We start from the raw sequence: 17838 nt of genomic DNA on the forward strand, positions 1-17838 counted from the left end.
ATTATGTTATGCAGCATATAAAGGAGCAGAAAAATGAATCCATAAACCCAACCAGGGTAACTGCCGTTAGGGGCCCAGCCTGAGAAGCACAAGCCGCCGCGAGCAAGCACATCCATTTCAGAAACAAGGCCGGGCCCAGAACGGCATCCAACCCAGCAGAACCGGCAACTCACCGTTCACGGCCTTCAGGCTCCCAGGAATGCCTTCCCCGTGCTGTCTCTTCTGGGCGTTCTTGAACTCCTTCAGAGACAAATAAAGGACTTTACGTACCACCCTTTCTTCTGACCACGGAATCCCATCACTGTCATCCTGGGGAAAGAAGGAAGAACGGGGAGAGGAGCGTTACTTCAAAGAAAGCAAGCAAATGTTCAAGACTCAGAATAAACTTAAAAAAAAAAAAAAAATCCCAAGCAAGTATTACGTGACTGAGACCCGGTTCCGGAGGTGAGAACTACATCCAGTAGAGAGAGGGCGCTGGTCCATCCTGGAGGGCCACCCCTCAGGCTGTAACGGGACTGGAGGAGCATCTCCCTTCACACGCCCCGAGCCCAAACCCTGTCATTAACTGGTAATACTGAAGTTTTATAATCTTGGCAAAGTTTAGAAAAGAGCGTTACAGCAGCCACAACAGGAAGGGTAACGCATCACTGTACTGGAGCTCTTTAAAGTGAGCAATTCCAGAGCGCAGGCACCTCACAAACACGCGCCGCACTCTTTGGGAAATGCTGCTGTTGGGAGTGGGTGCAGCTTTCAGGGAATTTACCATTCAGTCAGAAGAAATGAAACTGGATCTGCACTGGCCTTTTAAGGGAATAAAACACACACACACACACAAAAGTGAGAGGGAAAGAGACCACTGCAGAAAAAGGGCAATGGATCTTGATGGAATAGCAAATGGGGTGGCAGGGGGTGGTTTTTCAAAGAAGAATACAGACAGTAACAGGTCTCGAAGGTCTCATTTAAGAGTGCTGCCCCAGTCTGTTGTATCAGATCCAGTGTAAGCGCTTGAGAGAGCAGTGACCAAGACGGGGGGCGGGCTGGGAGGACGGGGGAACCAAGAACCAGCAGCCCACCCAGGGACCATTCCAGCAATTCCAAGAGCAAAGACAGACTGCAGACTAGCGGGAGAGGGCAGGACCGGGGCCCAGTCAGGACGGAGTGGCTGGAGATGGCTGATACGGTGCGCCAACTGAGTTGACTCTTTTAGGGAACTAGCAAGAAGACTCTCAAGGTTTAAAGAGCTGCTTCCCACAGCCTGAGACCCTCACAGGTTCTCTCCTGTGGACATCTGCCTACAGTGGACATCTGATCTCCTGTGGACATCTGCTAATTTGAGTAGTCCTTATAGTCACACACCTACTTCAAGACTTCATTTTTCTAAGAGTTCAATTAAGAGATAGAAGGATTATGGGCTTCTGGGTACTTGGGGCCTTAAGCAAGTAAGTAAAACATTAACACCCCAGTGACTTCAGGAGATGGGGACGGACAGGGAAGCCTGGCATGCTGCAGTCCGTAGGGCTGCAAAGCGTCAGAAACGACAGAGCAACCGAACAACAGCAACGCGGGGTTCTGGTTCTTCAGGTTCCTTTTGTTCAAACAGGAGGCAAATATGTCAGGGTCGGGCTGGCGCTGCCGCACACCACACCCTACAGAGCTGGTTTTCACTCCCTGCCACTGCCGGTCACTAAAGCCTCCTCCCGCGGAGATAAGGGAGGTAGATTATCCAAGATATTCTCCAGCTCGTAAATTCCTAAACTCTGCATAAACACACACTGCATCTTAGAAATCCAACCGCACAGTCTCTAAGCCCCACATAACGGAAGCTGTGCTCCTGTTAATCTTCCAGGATTTCCTAGAATGACAGTGATTCTCCATCTTCTTTAAGAAGGGGAAGAGAAGGCCTGGGAGCAAAGAGCCAGGATTTCCACCTTTCCTGGGGTGCCCTTTGTGCCTCACACCTGCTGAGACTTCCATTACCTCCAGGAAAAGAAGACACACCCTCTCCCCCCAGTGACTCTCCTGAAAGCATCAAGGTATCTACAGACCAGGGTGGTGCTCAAGTTCACACATGAAGACTGCAAGTGGCCAGCAGACGCTGCCTCCACACGACAGGAGGAGCGCACGCAGCTTCTCAACCACCACTCTGCAAGTCACCAGAGGCTGGCCAACTACATGGTTGAAAACCAGGAAAACCAAGTGCTCCGACCAGACCCCACTTGAAGAGCCCAAGGAACCAACCTGCCAAAAAGGCCAATGATTCAGCTACACAAGAGGTGAAAAGCACAATGAATTCACTCTTGGCAGCAAACAAGTCCCCTGAGTGTGCGTGAACGTGCCTCTAGCATACTGGTTTCAACTGAGTGACAGTCTCAGCCTTGGGAAGAGTCCCTGCTCATGGGCTGAAGTCCACCTTCCAGGACACAGTGAAGGCTGCCAGACAGAATGGTCTTCACCACCCCAGGTTCCTAGCCTCAGCAATTAGGTCTCCACCACAAACCAGGCCGTGATTACAAACGATTATGTCCTACATACACACAGTTTATGAACTGTAAAGCCCCAAAAATAGCTTTCAATGTAAAATTCCTATGACGATTTACTGCTTCCTCTTCAGACTACAGTCTTCATTCTGACTTCAGGCCTTCCAAAAAGAGAATTAAACACCCTGAAGACTGATGTCTAATTAAAACAGACAAACCTTTCGAGAGGAAAACTTCTGCAAAGGAAGACACATTTAACGTTCACTTATTAACAGCAGCAGCTCCGTGACACCTACCTGGATAGTGTGTTAGTTGTTCAGTCGTGTCCAACTTTCTACAGCCCTATGGACTTGTAAGCCTGCCAGGCTCCTTTGTCCATGGGATTCTCCAGGCAAGAATACTGGAGTTTGGGTGCCATTCCCTTCTCCAAGGGATCTTCCCAACCCAGGGATCAAACCTGGGTCTCCTGCATTGCAGGCAGATTCTTTACTTTCTGAGCCACCAGGGAAGCCCAGTAAGATACTTATAAATAAAGGAGAAAGAAACCTACAACTCAGAATACAGGGTTTCAAGTTCTAGACATTAAAAATAAAAAAGACACACACACACGAGTTCTTTTATAATCTAGAGTACTGGTCAAGACTTGCCACCTCCCTCAATGTTGACGCAAGACACAAACCTAACAGATAAGAAGTGACTCTGCTCTGTTTCCAAAAGCTCAGCAGGCTAAGTAATGATTTAGAAATTAGAAATCAAACTGCCGTTCATAGCTGCAGAGTCGAGATGAACCCCCACATTCAGTGCACACCCCTCTCTAGTGGGAGGCTGGCAAGGTGGGCCAGCAGCCAGCCACAAGGCACATAGGGCCCTGCAAGCTGGGTGTCGTGGGAAGCTGGGAAGAAGAAGGTACTTCAGGGGCCTAACACTTGTCTTCTCATAGTTCTGACCAATCCAAGTTCTACTGAGTGCTCTAGAACATAGCCTAGGCCTAACTCTCTCATTAGAAGTCAAGAACTCCAAAGGCAAATCCCACCCCCGCCCCAAGAGCTTCCAGGACCTTTTAAGTCCAGCCCTTCCGTTTTCTTTTCCCCTTTTCAGTAGCTGTCTTATTTAACCAGCCATAGAGTCATTTCTCCTGCTCCTCACAGTGTTATCCCAGCACCTGTGACTGGGCGAGCTCAGGACGCTGACAACTGGACCGCCTCAGCATCCTGCCTGCCAACTTACCCACACACACTCGGCCTGTCGGTGCTGAATTTCCAGGATGGGTTAAGTGAAGGGCCTGAAATCACTTCAGTTTCCTTGACTGAAAACACACTATCCCTGTAAAAAGGGCCCCACAGTGACGACTCCACCAGGGCCGGGCAACACCTCGCATTCTCAGTGGTAAGCTTGGCATCAACCTAACACCCGCACACCACCCCTCTGCCACCAGCAAGCTCCCTGTGAAGACAGCGCCCATCTCCAAGTCCACGTGGCCTTACAGAGCCCAAGTCCGCTGCCCCGCAGTCCTTTCACCTCAGTTAAACGCTACCCAGATTGTTCACAGAACAGCCCTCTGAGTTCTCTGTTCCTCTCCCTGCCACCCATCTCTGTGGGCTCCTTCTCCTCTGTGTCTCCCAGGAGCCCCTCATTCTATCTCCTTCCACCTCTCTATTCACTTATTCAGACCCAAATGACTATCATCAAATCAACTGAAAAGCCAATGGTGCCTCAGTGTTCAAAATACTCACGATCCCCTGTTGACCTTCGTGGGCCTAGAGGCTCTCCCGCTTCTCAGAGGGAATCGCCCGGGATCTGCACTGCAGCGCTGAGAGCGGAGAGCAAGCCCTTCTCCACAAAAGAAAGCTTCCTCCACCACGCCCAGCCCCGGTCCATTTGCTTTACTGGTCAGCTTAATAAAGGCAGATACAGGAGGAGTCACACCACTGATCCAGCGTCCAGCAGTCTCATTCGGATGCAAATTCAGCTGCCCAGAGTGTGTGGCCAGTTCTGGTGAGCAGCATTAATGATTTAAAAACAGCTCCTGTCATTTGGGGTTTCCATGGTAAAACCTCTAGGTTAACAGACCATCTAAATCTTAAGAATCAACTCCTAGATGACACACCACCCGTCCTCATTCCTACCCCATGATCTCTTACTGATTTCTTCCAAGCCCCCCCAAAATGCTCTGCAAACACTGAAATTAAAAAAAAAAAATTAGATCTGCTGGCAGATGGGGGGGGGAGCCATCACATAGATCTGCTTCGATACTGACTTCAAAAAATCACTTTCTTTGGCAAATGGAAGACTAAGTAATAAGATCTTTGAAAGTACAAGTGACAGGGCTTTGTTTTCATTTGCAAAACATCTACCATTCTTTGAAAAAAGTTTTAAAACGGCAAGGGCTCAGGCATTAAAGTTGAACATATCTCGTCATAATCTTTTCATTGAAAGGAAAAATGACAGCATAACCTCTAGCTGCTCCAAGCTTTGTAACAGACATGTAAGAAAAGGGGGCACAGAAAGTAAGCGTGTGAAGACACCACACACCGGGCGGCAGACGGCACCGCCGAAGGCTCTGCAAAGCCCACAGCCCAGCCTGGAGACCCAGCAGTGCTCCGACCACCGCCAGTGCCTCAACCACTCGGCAGCCTGCAGAAACGCGGCTCATTTTAAGACTCCCTGGCGATGACCGTGCATGTGAAAGTTTCAGAAGCCCTGCTGTACAGACGAGCCCCACGCTGCCCATTTCACGTCACTTTCTACCTTCCGTCGGAAAACAAGCAAAGATGAAGATGAGGTGAAACCCTAGATGAATGCTTCTAACAACCATCTAACTGTTGCCATTTCTACTGTCAGAAATAAGAAGTCTATATTAATATACTCTGAGAAATCTTTCCTTTGACTTCTTTTACCTGAGCGAAAAACAAGTGACCAAATAGCAAGCATGAAATCAACAAAAAAGTTAAGACACTGAGAAGTGGTTAGTTCCTTGAATCAGTGTGACATGATCTCTCAAGCTCTCATTCCCTGATTACCCAAGTTGGGACGACTTCCCTTTAAAGGTGACACAGAATTAAACACAAATGTGAATAATATCCCAGAAGAGGACCAGCATATGCAATAAGATCATTTCTATTTCTCTGCATCATCTGAAAGTTGGCATACATTTCAGCAGCCACATCACCCAGTAGGATCTCATTAAGCTTGCAGTTAACCATATCCTCCCAAGGACTATTTGTTGGGTGAACGGGTGTACCTCCCCCCCATTCAGTTCAGTTCAGTCGCTTAGTCGTGTCTGACTCTTTGCAACCCCACGAATCGCAGCACGCCAGGCCTCCCTGTCCATCACCAACTCCTGGAGTTCACTCAGACTTAAGTCCATCGAGTTGGTGATGCCATCCAGCCATCTCATCCTCTGTCGTCCCCTTTTCCTCCTGCCCCCAATCCCTCCCAGCATCAGAGTCTTTTCCAATGAGTCAACTCTTCACATGAGGTGGCCAACGTATTGGAGTTTCAGCTTCAGCATCATTCCTTCCAAAGAACACCCAGGGCCACAAAACCCAAAGGAAGGCCCCAAACCGACAAAACTCACGGCTCCCAGTTGCGAATTATTTTTCTATGATTTTTCTCCCAACCTCTAAGGTCAAAAACCAAAACCAACACAGGGAGACATATAAGAACATGAGATGCTTTCTTCCTTAGCCAGGTTTATGAAGAAGATACATGATCTGTTGGGTTGCAGACTGCCACGTCTCCTACAAACTCAGCCTCATGGAGAAGGGCTGGGGCTGCGGACATGGGCATGCATGACTATTTTAAATGTACTAGAGTGCCTACCCCAACTTCCACTGATGATGTAAATTCTTATCAATGTCAGTTTCAATAAAGCCCCCAAAGGGCCTTAATATAAAATGAATTTGCTAACAGTTCAAATTTTCTCTCCATGGCCCTCGCTTCAAAACCCTGGACTACTGAATTAACATGTTCTAACTGCACCAATAGTTCTTCTAATTGACTGTCTCAAAACTGATCAAGTTGTTGATACAGAAAAGCCATGTCGTCCACTCAGCCACAGGCCGGGGCAGAGTCTTCCAACCCTCTTCCAAGCATTCAAATACTGGAGTGCAAGCAATAGGGGTTTCCAAGTCAGTCAGTCCTGGTCGGTTTCCGGTGCCAGGTTCTATGGAAGCCCATTTCTGATCAATTTAAACACAGACACACGCACACATTTTCTAACAATTACAACTATATAAAAATGAAACCAGTCCCCATGGAAGAGAGTTAACTTCCCACTACTTGTGGGCAAACTGAATTAAGAGCCTCATCCATTATGAGTGACCAAGTAATTCATCATCGCAGCCAAGGGCACTGTTAATACGGTTGACGGAACAACTGGTAGAAACTGGGGCAAAGGTCAACCAGGGACTGGGTTCCTTCCAGCAAAGGTCTTCACTACCCTGCAGATTATTTTTAACATCACCACCACAGAAAATAAAACCAGTATCCAAGACACATAAGTTTTACGTTGAAGTCCAGAACCTCCCACCAACATTTCAAATGTCAATTGGCTTGGGGGGATTGGAGGGCTGAGACATGTGCACACACTACCATGTTCCACAGGAAACACTTCTGCTTCCATGGCGAGAGAGCAGCCAGTCAAATGCTCCCGTCAGAGCTTCTGGCAAGTAAACCAAGCAGATAGGGGCAGGAAGGATGCATGCATGTTCACAGGCAGAAAGCCCTACTCCTGGCATGACATCCCTTCATTAAAACTGACACAGGAGTTAAGACAATTAAGTGGATTACAGCAGCCACCGGATGAGTTACCAACACCACCACGTGCGTATATTCCATCTCCATTCATTTTGCAAAGGGTCTGAGCGAGGAGCAATTCGTGACTTTCCACCTCCTTTAAAAAAGAAAGAAAGAAAGAAAGAAAAGTGATGCCCAGCTTCAGTGCTCAGTTCCACGCTGCGTTGGAGTAACCGGAAATGTCACATGGGGGGTGGGGGACAGGGGACTGATGACTGGAAAGATATTACCAATAACAAAACTGTGGAAGACTGGCTCCAGGAGGGAGGTGGAAAGAAAATTCACAGCCCTTTCCTCCTTCCAGGGAAGAATGTCTGGAAACCTCTACATAAATGCCTTTTATTTTCAAGAGCCCAGGTTTTGCATATACCTGCTGTTAAATCACCCTACTTAATGCAATTTGTTGCTGTCTGAAATATCAGCCTCTTTCATCAACAGTTTGAGAGAACAATGAAAGCATCCAAAATAATAACAGTAATAATTTGTTAGGGATGTTGATTCTTGGCACTGATTCCACACAAACAAGGATTTAAAGAGCCAGAGAGAGAGAAAATATTAAAAGAGAAAGAGGTTAAAACTGTTTCTTCTGCTTTTAACAAAATATTTTCTCCACTGGAAATCAACTCAACGTCTCAAATCAACTCAATCTTCATTTTTAATTTCATAAAATGGTTCATCTGTCAATCTCAAAGAGAAATGGGGGAACATTCACACCTGGAAATCTGAAGCCACTGACTTACTGAACTGGAGAATGACACTCCTTTGGTTTTAAATTAAAAGCACTTCAAGCAGCAATTTTCCTCCGAAAGACAAGCTTCCAGGGATAAAGTAAACGGACTGAAAATGCTTATGCAAGGAGAGTTTTACTTCTTCCAAACTCCCATTAAATAATGTGTACTTATCTTTGATTACCGCCTATTTAAAAAAAATAAAATAAAAAGCTACAGCCGAAATTGGATTAAGAACTTCTGCTGAAAACGATTTATTGCATAACACAACTCTGACAGCCTGAATCTCCGGCCACCAACTGAGCCTTTATAAAAATCTGCTGGGCAGCTGCCAAGTCAGCTTTTTTGCATCTGAGCATGTCAGACCCCGCCGTTGCCAAGGCAGCGGCAGCCCACGTTCACGGTTAAGCGGTGCAGGCAGGGGCCAGCAGTGAGGGCCACGCCACTCAGCGTCCACCCCTTCAACTCCTGGTCTGACAGTCTGCTGTCCCAACATAATCAAAAAGGACTCGCGGTCCCAAGGGCACTATCTCCAAGAAACTGGCAGAAATAGGACTGGCGATCTCCCTTCGGTGGAGGAAATAGGGGAGAAATTAAGTCAAATTACAAATAAATACTTGACATGGGTCTTGGAAAGAGAAACCAGAATGAGGGACGATTCTGTGTCAGCAATGCCAACGAGCAACTCCCAACAGCCTCATCTGGGAATAAATCATTAACAACTAGGTTCCCAAGGGCATTCTGACTGATTGGGATCTTTTCATCCTTACAGCCTTTTGATGTTAATAAGAATATCCCCAAACCCCCCAAATGGCATATTCTAAGCTGCACTATCCGACAGCGTAGTCACCAGCCACATGTGGGTATTTACGACTGACTTAATTAAAATTAAAAATTAAGTTCCTTAAGTTGTACTGGACACATTTCAAGAACTCATCAGCCATGTGCTTCTCAAAATGGACACCCCGGCTAAAGAATGTTTTCATCCCTCCTGTTCTAGATCGGCACTGATAATGAATTGGACGGAGTTTTTCAATTGGCTGTGTTCCTTGCTAACTCATTTCATTATGGCCCTAAGACTCTTCAAAACAGGTACAAGAAAATTCTGGAACATGAGAATACCCTGCACAAGAAAATCAGAGTCTAAAGTAGGTAAGAAATGACATTTACCCATATAACTCTCAGGATGTGGTTCCAACTTGTTCTGCCACATCTTACCTTTCAAATTTGCAGGGAATGTACATGAAATTCAGAGGATGAAATACAAGATTCTTCAGTCTACGAGGAAGCCCTAAAGACACGCACTGCTTTAATATGCCTTCGAATCATGTTCTAAATTATTTCCCTGCAAAATAACTCCTCTGGGTTTAAGAGCAGACAAAAACCAGCACCCCACCAGCTAGTCTCCCAATACCAACGGGTGGCCCAAACTTCTGAGAATGACCACTGCCCCGCCTCCTGCCAGGACCAGTCAAGGTTACGGGCCTCTGAGCCAGGCCAAGGGCTAGGATAACTTTTATACTTCTGTTTCTCCCCCCAGGCCCTGGGACACTGCTGGGTGACGTGATGAGCTCTGTCAATACCTGACTGACTGACTTGACTTGCTGGCTTTTTCTGGCTCAGAAAGAACCTCCACCCAGGAAATAAGCATGAGCGTCCACACTTTCCCAGGGGACTGGCTGTCTGGTCACGCTACACTGTAAAACCTGTTAAGGGGTGGGTGTGGGGGGCCATTTTATGAAAATTTTCAAGTTACAGTAAAGTACACAAGTAAACTTTGTCTTTGGATTTAATATCAATGAACACCCAATCACGTTTGTTCTTTCCCTCCTTTCCTCATATCCTCCAGCGGTCCCCTGAGTTAAGGACCATCAGTTTGTACCTTGTCATTACAGGAACGGACCTCCAGAAATAATTTTAATGCCTGTCACCCCTCCAAACAGCGCTTCCCACTAATGGAAAATCCAGACCAGCGTGTGGCAGGTCACACACTACTGTTTCTCGTGCCTCTGTCCTCCACGTTTGATAACTCTACGTTTCAACCATTTCCAAATGATGCACAGGACGTTCAGACAGACTTGTCTGTGTGACTCCAGAGGCTTTGCCAAGTCTGTTTCATCTTCGTGTTTCCAGCCTTTAGGGCTGAGTCTAGTACACAACAGCAATATTCAAAAATACTTCTTCAATGGAGTGAACACGTTAACAGCAGTCAGGAGGTAAGAGGCCTGGATTTTGGTTATGGAATTCTGTTTCCCTGTGTACAAACAGATGAACACAGAGTTGCCACCAACCTGAGAAATCTATGAGAAAAAACACTGGAGCTTAACAAACCACACACGTGAGTTCCACCCACAAAGTTTCTCCCAGGTGATGCTGCTGGTCAGAGAACAGACTGAGAACCACAGGTATACAGCCTGCAAGGGACCTGACTCCCACCTTGCCTGCATGAAGACTGTTCTCACTGCCAGAAAATACATTATAACTGCCAAACCTAAGGCAAATCATTAGAAACCTGACTCCTGGCTGGTTTTTCTGTTTCCTCTCCCCCAAAACCTTCACTTCGTGGCAAATAGATGGGGAAAAAATGGAAACAGTGAGAGACTTTATTTTGGGGGGCTTCAACTGCAGCTGGTGACTGCAGACATGAAATTAAAAGATGCTTGCTCCTTGGAAGAAAAGCTATGACCAACCTAGACAGCATATTATAAAGCAGAGACATTACTCTGCCAACAAAGGTCTGCCTAGTCAAAGCTATGGTTTTTCCAGTAGGCATGTATGGATGTGAGAGCTGGACTATAAATATAAAGAAAGCTGAGTCAAAGAATTAATGCTTTTGAACCGTGGTGTTGGAGAAAATTCTTAGGAGTCCCTTGGACTGCAAGGAGATCCAACCACTCAATCCTAAAGGAAATCAGTCCTGAGTATTCATTGAAAGGACTGATGCTGAGGCTGAAACTCCAGTACTTTGGCCACCTGATGTGAAGAACTGACTCACTGGAAAAGACCTTGATGCTGGGAAAGATTGAAGGTGGGAGGAGAAGGGGATGACAGAGGATGAGACAGTTGAATGGCATCACTGATTCGATGGACATGAGTTTGAGCAAGCTCTGGGAGTTGGTGATGGACAGGGAAGCCTGGTGTGCTGCAGTCCAAGAGTCAAACATGACTGAGCAACTGAACTGAAAACTTTCAATTCTGATTCCTCTGCCCTTCCCAATCTCTGATTATGATGGAAATAAAAACTGCATCAACTTACATTCTAAAACCATCAATCCTTGGGGCTCCTTTCAAAGTTCAAAAGCCTCTGAGGCTTCCAGTGGCTACTACAGAGGGCATTTCCAAATTTCCTAGCATGACCTACAAAATGATCATCAACCCAACTTAGCATAGAGTTGTTAAGTCCTTGTCCCGCTAGTGCTCCCAACCCCTGCCCCCGGAACTGACCAGCGATAAGCATCTCACACAGAAGCAACAGCTCTCATTTTGCAGCCCCATCTCAAAACAGACACCAGCAAACAGAAGTACTGGTGTTTATTAACTGAACATTAATCATGACTTCAACAATAACTCACCAGTAAATAAAGAACAGACTGAATACATACAAATAAAAGTACAACCTCAAACCTCTAATACCAAGAAATACATAAACAATTAGGCTCAATTTATCAACTCTGTCTTAGTATCCACCACCCCAGCTCTTGGTCTTTATAATGCAAAGAATGCATGATCTTTGTGACCAGGACCCTTAGTACAAGATGTCAGTTTCATTCAAACTGAGATATTTACTACCAGTGAACTCAGTTCCTAGTCCAATGACAAGATTTAACCATATCACTATTTCACAATGATTTCTGAAGATCACAACTATTTCTGCCACCTAAACAAAACCAGAAACCTTCACTGGCTCCCTCATTTCTTTCATGCAAAATGAGATTTCCTGCAGTTTTTTTAGCTCCATAAAAATAGCCTGATAGATGAGTGAATGATTCAATGAAAAGATTCATGCTTACCTACAGACCGACAGAGCTCCTCCAAAGTTATGAGGGCTGACCCCCTAAAAGGCGATATAAGCAGTTTCATTTTCAAGCACAGCTGTTAGGAATAGCAAATATGGCCTTCTAGAAGTAACATCACAGTCCTTCCTATGTTGGCATGTCACAGTGATAAGAGAAAACCCATGTTGTGAGCGCAGTGGATGTGAAGTAAAAGTTTACCATTTACACTTCATATGATGTGTGTGAAAGAATAAAGCAGAAGAGGGAAGATGACAATTTTACTCCAAATGGGAAAACACAGAAAAGTTTTGAAGAAAGAAGTAACAGAATTTGATTTCTATTTTTAAAAGCTCACACAGGTTGCTGGGTTGAGATTAAAACAGGAGACTGGGGGTGGGAGGATGGGTGCGGAGATAAAGGAAGGTGGGACGACTGCCCACAAGAAGTGAGGACGGAGGCAGCAGCAAGAGGCAGTGAGGACTAAACCAACCGAGAACCGAGTACAACGTGAGAAACCAGGAATAAACAAAAGGTGACCCCAAGTTTTCATCTCAGGGCATTTCCTTTCCTTTCTGGAGGAAAAAAGGAGGCACTTCTGAGAACAGTGTTTTGGAGCAGAAAGTAGGGAAGAAGGAACCAAGAGCTTCATTCTTACACTCAGCTAGAGGTGTCCACACAGACCCTGGGCGAGAGGTCCAAGTTCAGGCTGCGTGTCAAAGCCAGAGATCTGAATACAGCTCGTAGTTAAACATCAAACCTAGACTCCAGTCTTATCAAAAGGGCAGAAAAACACAGTTCACATCTTGGCTGAAAGTAAGGGGTGAAGTCAGGTAAAGGCTGCCTGACCTGGACAAGTCATTTTATGGCCAGTAGGGTTTTCAGAGACTTAGGAAAAATGATGCTTCCAAATAAACAGTGAATGAAGGCAGAGAACGGAACATGGGAGGGAGAAAAGGGATGTTTCGCGTACTCCAGAGGCTTTCTAGAAACATCTGCACTGGATGATGCCCTGTGTTAACTTCAATAATCTAGCAGCGGAGACTCAGAAACCCACTGCTCAGCATGGGCCACACTGCAGGCCCAGGGCTGCTGCTGGTGAGAAAGTTCTATGTAGCCACACGAAGTCGTAACTCACTCACACACACGTGCAGACGCCCCTTCTTATATTTAGCTTCACATGCAAATGAGGAAGTGATGACACCCAGCCCTAAGCAGGCTGAGGCCCGCTCTCCCAGGTAAGTGTTCAAGCGGTGACGAGTCAGAGAGGGTTGCACACGGGTGAGCTCTCAGGTGAAATCATGCAAGGATCCAGAGAAGCTTCTTTGAAATGCCCCAAAGACTCGGAGGAAAAACACAGAAAAGAATTCCTTCTACGTGGTCAACTCTATTTTCTATCAGACCCACCACCTGTGAGTCACAGCCCACTGCCAGACCTACACTGTGCTTTTCCTCTTCAAATTCTTAGTTTCTCTCCTGAAAAGCACTCTGAACGGGGGTTCCTGGAAACCTACATTTCCATCCTCCTAACCAGCGCTCCACCGCTACTGCTGGTGGACTGCCGTTGCAGCTCTGGGCAGCACAGGAGCTCAGCCACCCTGGAAATCCCTAGGAAGCTTTATCGAGGACAGACCTCAGCACCAAGCTCTGAGTCAATGCCAGGGTAGGGCTGGGGGTCAGCGATTTTGGTGAACTCAGTGTGGGCACCACCCATCCATCGACACTCCCATCTTTGATGGACTTGGTCTTACTGCATTAAAATCACCCATTTCCTAACAACTTCCTAACAGCAAGCCTGGCACATTAGGAGCTTACTAAGCAACTGTTGAGGAAATGAAGCTTAAAAAAGGAAAAAACCATGTAACTAAGGAAACCAGGTTAACTATTTAAATAGAACACACAGTATGTTCAAATACACTTATTTTCTTGACATTAACCCTCTAAAATTGAGGATTCGGTATTCTCTAAAATCGAGAAAAAGTTTTAGCTGAAACTAAAGCTTTCTTTTCTCGTAAACACAAACCGAACCCATACTACCTGCAAGGAACTGAATCACTGAATAAACCATTCAGAGTTTCCCTGCCTCCAACTGAAGAGGAAAACCAACCCTGCATGTCTATGAGTCAGAGCCAAGTTCTGATTTGCCAATAAAACACTCAAAATATTATCTCAGTAAAAGTATCAGGAAACTAGGTTATGGCTGCTCACTGATTTAACCACATCAGGAGGGAGAGTCTGAAGAAGCAGATCATCTTTAACCCAAAACCCCATCATCGGGAGGATGTGTCCAGCTCTTTGCGATACCATGGACTATATGGTATCCTCCAGGCCAGAATACTGGAGTGGGTAGCTGTTCGCTTCTCCAGGGGATCTTCCCAACACAAGGATTGAGCCCAGGTTCTCCTGCATTGCAGGTAGATTATTTACCAGCTGAGCTGCCAGGGAGGCCTAAAAACTGAGAAGGGAAAAGCCTTTGTATGTTCTATTTCTCCTTGACCCCAAACTCAAACTGCTGCTGAATGATTCCAGCCCCTAAATCACCTGTAGGAGACAAATGAAGCTTTTATTCTTCTCCTTGTGCTATCAGAACAAGCTCTACTGTGTCAGGTCTCCTGTTCATGTTCACACATCATCCAATTTCTCCTTCCAGGTACGAGGTCTCTAGAAGGCCTGCTGCCTTCTTGCTCCAAACATTCTCCATTATGCAGCAGTTCAGAAAGATCTGTCCATCCCACAGCTTCCAACATGATAACAAGGGACTGCTTTTAGCCTAAGAGTTGATGATGAAACACTTAAAAGGAAAAGCAGAAGACAGGAAAAAAGAAGGAGCAGGGGAGGAAAGGTTATCCTATACAAAACAATTCTCCTTTTTCAGGGCCAGTTAGGGTTTGACAAACTTTTCAGACCATTTTACAAAAGCCCTGACCTCATAGAAAACACTTTTCAATTTTAACATACATACCCACACAAAGAAACACAGCAGGCACTCCTCACCGGCCAAAATAAAATGCTCTCTAGTAATTACCATAAATAGAGAAAGAGATGGGCTTCCTGAGTCAGAGTACAGAGGATGAGAAAAACCACCAGCAACAAAAACATCATAAACAAAATTACACAGTCAACAATAAACTGGGAGGAAAGTGGAATTGCTTCTCAATGAGATGCAAAGAAACACATCTGTGAGATGCTCAAACAAGAGACAAAGAGGGTGTAGCCCTTAAATACAAAGAGAACCTGGTGACAATTCATTTTCTGTAGAACAAACTAAAGTTTCTGGAAAATCCCACAAAATATTATTAATGAAAATACTTGAGAATGGATTTATTTCTCATCACTCTCACTTATTCTTTCCCATACATTTGGCATAAAATTTCCCAATCAACTCCAAGGTTTTAGACAATTTTAAGAATCAGGAAATAAAGTTGCTTTGAGAGATTCTCCCTTAAAAACAGCCTGAGAGGACTTCCCTGGTGGTCTAGTAGTTGAGAGTCCACCTGGCGATGCAGAGGTTCGATCACTGGTCTGGCAAGATCCCACATGTCACAGGACAGCTGAGGCCATGCTCCGCAACATGAGAAGCCCTCACAGTAAGAGAAGCCCATGTGCCACCACTAGAGCGTAGCCCTCACTCGCAGCAACTAGAGAAAGCCCATGAGCAGCAACGAAGACCCAGCGCAGCCCGAGGGAAAAAAAAAAGAGCCCGAGAGCCTCTCAAACAAACTAGAAGGCATTTGTCCATCAGTCTAACCACAGCTCCCACTGTGATAAGATGTGATTAGTTTGCAATGATAATTTGAGTTCACTGTTTAAATCATATCCACAATGATAGGCAGTACAGAAAACACTAATAATGAAGGAAGAGAATAAAAATAAGCACATGCGCCTGCCTTATAACCCTCTCCAGTCTGTAAACTGTACGAGTCCAATCTAGAAATGTTCTGCTAGGAAAAATGGTACGTTCATTACTGCAAAATCACAAGTTATCTCCTTGGGAGAAGGGAATGGCAACCCACCCCAGTATTCTTGCCTGGAAAATCCCATGGACAGAGGAGACTGGCAGGCTACAGCCCACAGGGTAGCGAAGAGTTGGACAGGACTCAGTGACCAAAGAGCAACCCACGTGATCTACACTTAGGGTCGCACTCTGTGAGCTTGACCATATTCTAGGCAACCTTCTAAGAGATGCTGGTGAATAACGGACTGATGCGGAAGCAGGTGGCTTGCCTCACACAGACAGCAAGAGGGAGGGCCTGTCAGTGGCTCCAGCACCACTGTCTCTGGACACCAAGCAGTCAGCAGTCTGGCGCCTCCCCTCTCATCTTCACCTGTTCAAAGAAATCTCTGAATCTCTGGAACCATCATTTTAAAATAATTTAAATGATGAGTTTTGTAATATGTGAATTTCACCGCAACAACCGAAACTGGTAATATTAAGTTTGCTAATCTCAAAACAAATTCTACTTAAAATTTACGTAATTTTTAAAGTGTTTTCTTTGAGGTCAGGACTTTTGTAAAATGGTCTGAAAAGTTTGTCAAATCCTAACTGGCCCTAAAAAAGGAGAGTTGTTTTGTAGAGGATAACCTCTCCTTCCCAACTCCTTCCTTTTTCCTGTCTTCTGCTTTTAAGTGTTTCATCATCAACTCAGGCTAAAAGCAGTCCCTTGTTATCATGTTGGAAGGTGTGGGATGGACAGACCTTTCTGAACTGCTGCATAATGGAGAATGTTAGAAGCAAAGATACTTAAAGCATCTCCACTTTATTGAGATATGGAGAACAATGAAAGTGTTAACATTCCCTCCCATGTTAAAGTTCTAGAAACACTTTTACTGGCAAACTGGGCCACAAGGCTTGTGAGAACCATCCACTGGCACGTGACACACTCCAAGCCACTTTTTACCAAGTAAAAGTCAACAATTCCCAAATACAAAATATATCACTATACTGCAGCCTAAGCAAAGCAAAGTATCAGCTTGCTTATTTTGATGCTGTTGTGTTCATTAGAAACTGCTCATCATGCATCACTGAAATTGAAAATCAGTAAAACGTGCAGGGAGACAATTCCTTTATATTACCTTCTGAGACCCATAAACTTCTTAATCGTAAGGGCAGGATGGGTGTGCGTGGGGTTTGCTCCCTCTATCCTCAGAGCCTTATCCCAACGAACATTAGAGGCCAAACACACAGAAAGGGACGCAGTGAATTACTGACACCATAATCTCAACATTCGTCCTGGTTTTCAGCATTTTCTTCCTTTGCATTCTTGCTGTGGTCTGCAATGGTTTGAACCCATATTCCAAATAACTCTCTTTCAAGCTCACTTGCCCCTGCTCTGGCCTCTTCCCTTATCGCAACACTCATGTCTCAGTCGAATGTCACCTTCTCCAAGAAGCTTTCTCCAACCACCCTACCACACAACCTGCTTTAACTTTCTTCAGAGAATTTATCACCTGTAAAATTTGTATTTGATAGGAACACATATTATATGGTTTCCTAACTAAATTACTGGCTGAATTCCACCAGTAATGGGGCAAAAACTCAATGATGATATATGAGGCATTCCATATATTCAACACTTTGATTTTTGACAGTGATACAGTTAATTATCTTTATCATAAAAAAAAACAATAGAAAATAAATAAGGAGGAGGAAAGGGGTAATTTAACTCATATAAGCTAACAAATTCAAGCCCACCCCTCTGTTAATGAGGACAAGGAAACAAGGTTAACACAGCCTCATTCCGTCTACCCAATGCTAACTAACAATTACCAAAAACCAGTGTCTTAAGACACAAATTTATGCTCTTACCAGTTTGAGCAACCTCCAGGAGACAGTGAAGGACAGGG

At 45.3% G+C, this 17838-nt stretch overlaps 1 protein-coding gene across 5 annotated transcripts in view; it reads right to left on the minus strand.

The window, feature by feature from the left end:
* The window catches only part of JARID2 (jumonji and AT-rich interaction domain containing 2), a 230034-nt gene that overhangs the window by 123376 nt on the left and 88820 nt on the right, over positions 1 to 17838 (minus strand). For 4 of the 5 annotated variants that reach the window (XM_061398816.1, XM_061398813.1, XM_061398815.1 and 1 more), the window contains exon 3: positions 174 to 309. In XM_061398816.1, coding sequence (XP_061254800.1) covers positions 174 to 309 — 136 coding nt within the window. Of the gene's footprint in view, positions 1 to 173; positions 310 to 17838 lie in introns of those variants that run through there. The other variant, XM_061398820.1, reaches the window with a different exon arrangement.

The sequence above is a fragment of the Bos javanicus genome, chromosome 23 (assembly GCF_032452875.1).
Source record: "Bos javanicus breed banteng chromosome 23, ARS-OSU_banteng_1.0, whole genome shotgun sequence".
Taxonomy (NCBI): domain Eukaryota; kingdom Metazoa; phylum Chordata; class Mammalia; order Artiodactyla; family Bovidae; genus Bos; species Bos javanicus.